Genomic DNA, 9003 nt, shown 5'->3' on the forward strand with positions numbered 1-9003 from the left:
GGGGGGGTGGGCGGGGGGGCATCACCTCCGTTTTATTCTAGGTAAATGTAGCAGGTTACAACAACAGGTTACAGTATTAGATGACTCCTAGGAAAAATGCTTTGAAACAGCAGGTAAATTCTCTCTAATTCCTGAAATAATGTAAGCGTATGCCTGGTTCTACACACTTTCAATTAGTTTTTTGGAGAATGTTCTTTTCTAGTTGAAAATATTAGCAGCAAATCTCTCTTTTTGACCATTAAAATACATTATCACCCCACTCATGCAAAGTGAGGGTTTTGTTCTGTTTTTTTTGTGGGGTTTTTTTGTTTTGTTTTTTTTTTTAGCATCGCAGGAGTAAAGGGGAGAGTAGCCTTCATTATTTTAGAAAAACTGCATTTTGTATTATTCTTTCATCTTTCAGAGTACAGTAAATAAGTACAATTCTCAAAGGATAGCTTTATTTGTATTACTCACAGTTTAGTTACCATCTTTTGACCTTTACTTTCTGAGGTCTAGTAACACACAAGGATCTCACCTATCAAATAAAGCCAGAAGAGTTAATCTATCAAAATTGATGCTAATCCAAAGTTTAGGCAGAATCCAAAAGCGATAGTACTGCTTGACTTTTTGAGCTGCTTCCTCTTGAGGTTGCATGTGGTCCTGAAGGTCAGGGCTCAGGTCAATATCTTGCTGCTCCAGCAGATCTGTATCCATGGTTAGCAGCCTGTTCAACCTGATCTGAGGAAGAGAAAGCTAAAAGAAAGTCAGTATTAAAAAAAGCTCATTTTTATTATATCACCATTTCTACTGAAAACTGCTTTGGAGAAAATTGCTAGAATTATTTAGTTTCACTTTTGAGAAGTTATATACTAAATACTGTCAGTTCTCAGGCTTCTACTTACTTTTCCTGTCCTTATCATGGCAAATGATTAGTACCAACAGCAATAATAGTTTGCATATAACACAACTGTCTGGCATTTTAGCATATGCCTTATTTCGAATGAACTATGAACATGTCTTCCAAGCACATTACCCCATTTACTCTGAAAACTTCAAATTTGAAGACAAGTAAACTGATATCTGAACAGCAATAACGTATACCACAAGAATAATCCAATTCTGAATTTAAATAAATTACAACACATTTCTTAGAGTCAACTAATCTGCATGCACACCCATGCCAAATGGTTGGTTTTGCATGACAAAGCAACATATGCGTGCATCAGTGGTCAAATTCAAACTCACTACATTCGGAATACACTCAGACACAAACTAAAAAAGCTCTGCCCTAACTAGTCAAGTACTATTTATGACTGACTATATTTCTCACTTATTTTGTAGTTTGTCACTCTAGAGTTCTCTTGAAATCACAGTAGTACTAACATCCATAAAGGACATTTAAGGAGAGTGATCAGAAGGTTAAAAAGTTACTATAGTATGTATGTGCTATCTAAGCCACTTTATAAGTCTCATTAACAGGTCAAAAAACAGCTTTATGTACTGCCCTTTCTTCTTAAACAATATCATCATTAAAATGTCATTTAATGAAAAAATCTTCACAATCTTCTAAAGCAAAGAGTAAAATTTAAATACTTATGTTACCTTTAAGTGTCAAAGGTATGGTTTGGGTTTTTCGTGTTTGTTTTGGTTTTGGTTTTCTGGGTTTTTTTGGGGTTTTTTTGTTTTGGTTTGGGTTTTTTAAGTTTAACATTTGACTTGTGGTTTTTGAAAATTTTTTTCCATGACTCCTTAAAGCATCACTGTACTGTAACTATGCTCAGCTAGCTTTTCCTTCCTAGAAAAATACTAATAAAACCAAGCATGAACACTCCCTTTCTAAAGGCAATTCAAAAATACAAAACATACTAAGAGAAGCTGTGTCAGAAAACAGGAGCTTTTTTGACAACCTTTTAAAAACTTGGGTTTCTTAAAAGGTAGAATCACCATAACATAGCATTTGTTGCACTAATAACAAATTTAAGGGGAAATTTCCATTTAGGCACATGGGCTAAGCTTTTACAAACACAGGTTTGCCTTAGAATCATTCCCTCCAATGGGACCACACTTGCTGTTGGCAAACCAACAGCACAGAACAGGTAATGCAGCTTTTTTTTTTTTGAATATTATTGATACTTTTGAATTTTTGAGGGGGGCGGTGGAAGGCAAAGAATGTTCCTCTAGCAGACACCAGGTTTGAAGAGCACATTCTTGATCAAAAACATCAGACAAATGAAGTTCTTTTGCTCCTCTGCCAAATGCTGAATCCGTATTTCATTTTCCCTCTCGATCAGGTCATTAGGTACTTCAATATACTTTGCTTTGGTTTCCTAGCTTAAGTATCACAACCTCAACAATCACGACTATTTGCACTGTTTTCATGACACAGCAGTATAGGACTTCAGAATTAACAGCACAGATATGTCTGGACTTGACCACAATATAAAAGGTTTGAGATCACAAAGCTATTTGCAGTATGGAACAGTATAAGCCTCTGCCTTTTTTCCTAGCCACTCCTTGCGTATGAATTAAAATTTTGTACAGGAGATTCCAAAAACAGATTTTTAAACTCCTTTTAGGGAAATTACTGAAGTTCTCTTGGTCAGAACATGAAATTTATTCTTTCTGCTGCCTGCTATTCTTAGTAATGCACAGCAGGAAAACTCTGTCCAAGTTGTCCAGTCATCTCTGGAAACCTTCACAAGGTATCTCAGAACACCCAATTTCCATGTGATTTAGAAAATCACTATGCTTTAGATCAGAGAAAACCCTTTATATTTAAATTTTGAAGTGCTCTGCAGAAAGATGAATTTGTACGTAGCTACAAAGATGCTGCAACAATAAGTACTTTATCTTCATTTAAACCCAGGCAAAAATCCTTCTTAAGAACAAAGAACTACCACATAGGATGATTAATCAGTGCTATAAAACTGGAAAGTCTTCTGATTTTTTTTTGCATGCTTTAAAAATAAATAAGAAAAACTTACTAGATCATGTGGATAAAAGCGAACTGAGGTAGAACTCGATACGTGAGAGTCCGTGTCACTATAAGAACAGGGGAAAGACTTCAGATTATAAAACTACATTTTATTTCAACAGGCCACTCTAATTTTCTAGTGTCCCAAATTAACTTTGACTCCTTGCAAATTTTAGCTAAAAATCTTTAAGTTTTTCCTTCAATCACATATTTAAATACATGTATCCACTTAGTCTTGTGTATTATGGTAAATTCTGTAGCTATAGTAAATCAGGAGACTCTTTACCCTTACCCTTGATATAATTTTCTTAACACCTAGTCCCTAAATTGTCTAACAGGGATTATCATGATAGTAATTATTCCACTTGAAAAAACAAAAATGTTTTATAATCTCTTAACTACAGATGTGTAAACACACATCACATCTCTAAACAAGTGCAAACTCTGCTATGTGTTCATATATAGAGTTTTTGTTAATTCTATACCATTTTTACAAAGGGCCCAAAACTGTCAAAAATAGTACATACTTAACATGAGTATACCAAGTTACTTAATCTTAAATTGCTTTTGAAAAACTTAACTTTAAATAAACTTAAACCTCTGGTAAGAAGAGCAAAATTACTTTGGAGTTTCCATTCATTGGAGATGAGGAGAAATTTATCTTACTGTATGAGAGTCCATATCCAATCACTGCTTTTTTCCCCAATTTTGCATAGTTTTGGGATGTTTGTTTTCCATGTAAATCACATGGCTGTAAGACTTGTATCAAATTTATGCAACTTTCCTTCAGTTCCTTGCCTTAAGATAAAAACATTCCTGTTATCAATTTTACTTCAGCGAAACTCAAGTATTCCCTAAAGCTGAGATAGGATTATTCAGATGTGGCCAGTTTGTTCTTTCCATTAGCACACATAACTTAATAACAGCAGCCATCAGCAAAGCCATTGCATTTGGAACATGCAAGCAGTAGAGGCAGGCATTGGCAGCTTTGTGCAAGGAACACAGAACTTTTTGTCAAAGTTCAACTCTACAAAAGGCACTTGCACTCTTTCACAAGAAGGTTTTAAGATGGGAGCTTTTATATTCATTACTCCATAATTCCAACAGCTATTCCACCTACACGTTGTAGCACTCAGCATGATGCAACAGCTTCAGAGCAGTTCTATGTAGTCAAGTGGACTGGGGACTGGGACGGGGGGACGGGGACACAGGAGGTTTTGGGTTGTTTTTCTTTCTTCAACCTGCTGTCCCTTCAGAGAAAGAAAGAGCACCTTTCCAACAGCAGATGAACTTTCCAGTATGTAGCTGCCTATTTCAACTGTCAGTCAAATTTTAAACCTCAGGCATGTTAACACTTCCATGTATTGTTTCATGCCATCTATGAACTTGAGAAGAAATTTATCAGTTTACATTTGCTTCACAATTGGAAGTTCATTTGTAAATAAGTTAATAGCCATTACGGTCAACAGGCACCTACTTCCCCAAAAACTGGGTTAAATCCTTTAAGAAAGACTTTCTATAAGTCAATCAAAAACACATTTGTCAAGCTCTCAGTTTGGACATTTATAGCTTAAGCTAAGAGCAGTCTTCATTTTCTGAGATTTATTTAAGTGGAGAAGATTATTTATGCAGTTAGTGTCATCTTCTAGTAAAAATCATTTCGGTTTAAAAAGTAAAAGTATATGGATAATATTTTATATGATTTTTTTGTATCCATACTAAAAAACCTTTTAAAATTAAAATCAAAGATTTGGTTGCAGTAAGACAAGAATCATCACTCTTGACTGGCCTTCACACACACCAGATATTGGATGCTCTCCTTGCAGCTGGCTCAAAGTTCACAAGTGACATGTCGCAGCCCCCTGTCTCGTAGAGCGTAGAACTGAACTTACCTATGAAAGAAAAGGTTGAAAGCAGGTCAAAATTTCATAATGTTTCATCCCACTGGCACTAGTTTCTATTTATTAACTTACTACTGAGATCAATTTAGACATCTAAATTTACATGGATGTCAAAATATAAAAGGCAGTTACATGTTAATGTGTCACCAGTACAGACATTAGCTACTCAGTCCTCTTTCATACCATTTTACAGTGACATATATACAGTGAACTGCAATACTGAATTAAAATATAAGAGTTCGTATTTACAAGATGTCACCATTAACACAACAAAAGCACAACATAAGCCTTTCCCCCACCCATCCCTCAGAGAATAACCAAGCAAACAACTTGCAATGACTAGCTGCTTCAGTTCTTCCCCAATCCCCCATCCCCAGCAGACCAATCAGTAAATCATTCACTGTCAGCATTTAAGAATCATGGCATTTAGCTAAGGCAGAGATTCCTCAAGTGTACCGAATAAAATTCTTTTGAGGCACATGCCTATTTGAAAAGAAACACAAAGAGTGAAAGAAGTGGCCAGAGATGCTTCATAAATTATACCTCCAGAAAGACTAAAAAAGGAATGACAGGCAGAGATTTATTCTACAGGCCAGAAGCAAACACTTCAGTGTAAGAAAAAGAAGACTGCAAACTAACTTCTCAGATAAACCATTTGGAGTTACTGGAACTACATTAACCATCATCTCCCAAAGTTTTTAATAACAACTTTTTGAATGACCAATATCAAGCTAGTCCTAAATATATAATTAACAAAAAAGTAGCCAGAGATTCTAACTCAAATGATAAATTACCTTACAATACGATGTTTTTACAATGCCCTTCTCCTACAATAGTCTGATCAGAGAGATAAGCATTGCAATTTCCCCTCAAGGCCAGGTTCACTGTATTACAGCTCTGAATGCAGGAAGCTGATTTTGAAATTCTGATCTCATATGAAATGTTCTGCCAACTTCTCCATCTCTTCTAGCTCAAAACCCTTCTTAAGCCATGATGCAAGGCATGCAATATTTTAAGATCTGCTTATACAAAAACAAAACAAAAAAACAACACACATCCCACTTTGGAGCATCTGAAGGAAAAACTGTATACACCTCTCAGCTGCATGCCTTGCAGCTCTTTCTTCTTCTGTTGATACAGGATAACAAGCAGTCCCAGGAGAAATACCTAACAACATTAGAGCTTCTAATCTTTTCCCTTTCTGTGAGAACAAAACCTACTTCTGATACAGTGTTTTTAAATTATTTAATGTTTTTTAAATACCCTGTGATCCTGCTTCTTTCTCTTCAGATTCACAGACAATTATATTCCATTTAGAAGCGTTTGAAAGCAAGAAGGCTAAAAAACTCAAACTGGATGATTAAAACTAGTGAAACTGAGGAAAAATACTAATATATTGAAAATACCTTCATACAGCTTTCTACCCTCAGAGAGGGCACTTCAGACCAAGTAGACACATACCGCAGCCGTGCTAAGACCAACCATTCTGTCAAGACAGACAGCTACACAAGTTCAGGAGTCATGTACAGCAAGCATCAGAGCTCAGTAAGGCAACAGCACTCTCAATATTTAATTGCATCTGCTATAGGCGTTTGTAATGATAAACAAGTAGAAAGTTCACTTACTAGGGTTTTTTCCTAATAGTTAAGATTTTAACAAAGGGCTTTAATTAAATATCCTTTGGCGTTTAATGCATAGTGTACTCAACAGCTGTTACTGAAGTTTAAATTTTAAACTAGTGCAAGATATTAGGAATCTTCCTCCCCACAACTAATAAATAACCTTAATTACACAGGTCTATTTCTTAACCACATCAGTAAAAAAAAAAACTTCCTGAGAGTATTAGATAATGGCAAACCTGAGAGTATTAGGTAATACACTTCAGGTTCTAGTCAGGACAAAATTATGCATAACTTATTATGGAAAAATCTTCCAGTCAACCAGTCGTTAAAAGAGACAAGGAAGTTTGGGTTAAATTCTTCGTGGCTTTGCACTAATGAATTGAGAGCCTGGAAACTAAACTTTCTGATTTTTACGTTAATGAAATTCTAGTCACAGAAATTAGAATATACTACTTGGAAGATATAACGTCCTGTTCTCTTGGGCTGAGATAATACATCAGATATATTTGTTTCAAAAGAAGTTTGCTGAACTGTTACACTCATGAAATGTCTGAATAGGGTCTCAAATTATGAAAAAAAAACAAACCTAGCATAAAACACTCCACATTAGAAAATATCTACAGTTCCCCCACATCCAACTCATCTTTGAACCTGTCCAAATTTACCACATCTGTATTGCTGCTATAAGTACTGCATGGCTTAATGCCTTGTACTTAATGCCTTTTTTTTTTTTTAAACACAAACTACAAAACAGACTCAGCTTTAGCTGTACTTGCAATCCACCCCCCTCCTTATATAGACTTCCTATTGAAAGTTAGTGCTCTGTCAAGAAAAGCATGGCTTCTCAATAAAACAAAGTTACCTGCCCCCTTTTTTGTTTTTCTTTCAGTTTTTGTTCTGTTCAGTTTTGTTTGCTTGTTTTAAATCAAAAGGCTCTGCAGAAAAGCCTCAACTGATCCAAAGTAGAAAAGATGACAGGACCATTCAGTGCTGTTGAGGACACAAACTCTAAGGTATGACTGGAGATTCTATGTCTGAGCTCCAAAGTCCCATCAATTAAATACTTTTTAAACTGTGTGAGACTAACAGCAGCTTCCTCACAGCACGCTCAAACTCAAATGATGGATCCCAATGTTCATATGATTCAATACATACGGATATACCCAGCATTTTTAGTTACCCTAGTAATTTTCTCTCCCTCGCATTCCTAGCTTTCCCACAGCATTCTCTGAAATATTTTTAATAGCATCGCACTAAAGAAGCTTAAGAAAGTTTTTTCTTTCTCTAAGGATTGTAGTTTTATCAAGTGGTGAACAAATGGCAGTTTCAAAAGTTTATTTTACAAACCAAGAAATAGAGCCAATAGAGTGTTTGTTCACTAAACAGAAATGCTTGTAACTTCTCCCCCCTCAAGGGAGGGCTGTGAGTTGTTAGCAAATTTAAGTCACCCAAACAATATTCTATTTGGACCAGGTTACAAAAATAACAAAACCAAGTCTTTGATACTCAGGCACACAAATCCAAATTACGTCTTAATTCTGACAGGAACAGAGGAAGAGATTAATGCACTTCCTTTGAAAGAAGTTTCCTTGTTTCAAAAGACAACAACAACAATCTCATCACCAAGTCCAGAGAAAACCACACTGCATAAACTGGTGTTCCCACAGTTACGGGAATCAATGAATGCAACAGGCTGATGAGCTTACACAGATGAAACCTGGAAGACTTAAGTGGCTCAGGATCCAACCGAAATGATGCTCTGATGGTTTCTTCAGCTAAGATATTTTCAGCACATCTTCTAGTTTTCCATCTAATAAATATTACTTTTTTTCAAACCTCTCATACACTAGTTCTCAATGTTGCTAACACTTTTTGACATGTTGAAGCCTACATCATCATTAGATCAAGATATATTCATACGTTACTTCTGACAATATATTTTTTAAATCCTCATCAGCAAAACCAAAGCCATCAGAATTTGAATATTCTGTAGCACGCAAGGAGCTATTATTTCCAAAGGTCAAAATTTTACCTTCAGCTGCAGTATGAAGACTTACAAGTTTTCAGTTAGAACACTTCAAAGCAGTTCATTTTTTATTTCTATGTCATGTTTGTCAAAAGAGTAACTTACCTATTATGCACAATTCCACAGACTACAACAGGGATATTTTCAATAGGAACAACGGAAAGTGAGTATTTATTTTCTACCTCTACCTTTGAAAGTGCTCCCCCACCCATCCCAAATAAGTTACATATACCTGATTATAAAAAGGTACTGAGGAACTGATTCTAAATGGGTTTTAATCAAATAAGTAATCAGTGTATGCAGTTATCTTTAGAGAAAAGTTTTGATCTTCAAGACCATCCAGCTGCCTTCATAAACTAAAATACTTCAATAAATCTGAAATATTACCGCTTGCATATAGAGGATACAACCAAAGTTCAACATAGCAGTGTAACTGTATTGTAAAGCTCCAGATGACCAGTTCTCTTTACTCAGAAAAGTAATATTCCGCCCCCCCCC

The 9003-nt window shown here is 35.6% G+C and overlaps 1 protein-coding gene across 2 annotated transcripts in view; it reads right to left on the bottom strand.

Annotated features, from left to right (window-relative positions):
* The window catches only part of PCNX (pecanex homolog (Drosophila)), an 83392-nt gene that overhangs the window by 40697 nt on the left and 33692 nt on the right, over positions 1–9003 (bottom strand). Inside the window, exons 8-10 of one of the 2 annotated variants that reach the window (XM_009703406.1) lie at positions 4758–4848; positions 2967–3024; positions 518–720 (exon numbers count right to left, since the gene is read on the bottom strand). In XM_009703406.1, the coding sequence (XP_009701708.1) occupies positions 518–720; positions 2967–3024; positions 4758–4848 (352 nt within the window). Of the gene's footprint in view, positions 1–517; positions 736–2966; positions 3025–4757; positions 4849–9003 lie in introns of both variants that reach the window. The other variant, XM_009703407.1, reaches the window with a different exon arrangement.

The sequence above is a fragment of the Cariama cristata genome, unplaced genomic scaffold, assembly GCF_000690535.1.
Source record: "Cariama cristata isolate BGI_N322 unplaced genomic scaffold, ASM69053v1 scaffold9557, whole genome shotgun sequence".
In the NCBI taxonomy this organism is placed as follows: Eukaryota; Metazoa; Chordata; class Aves; order Cariamiformes; family Cariamidae; genus Cariama; species Cariama cristata.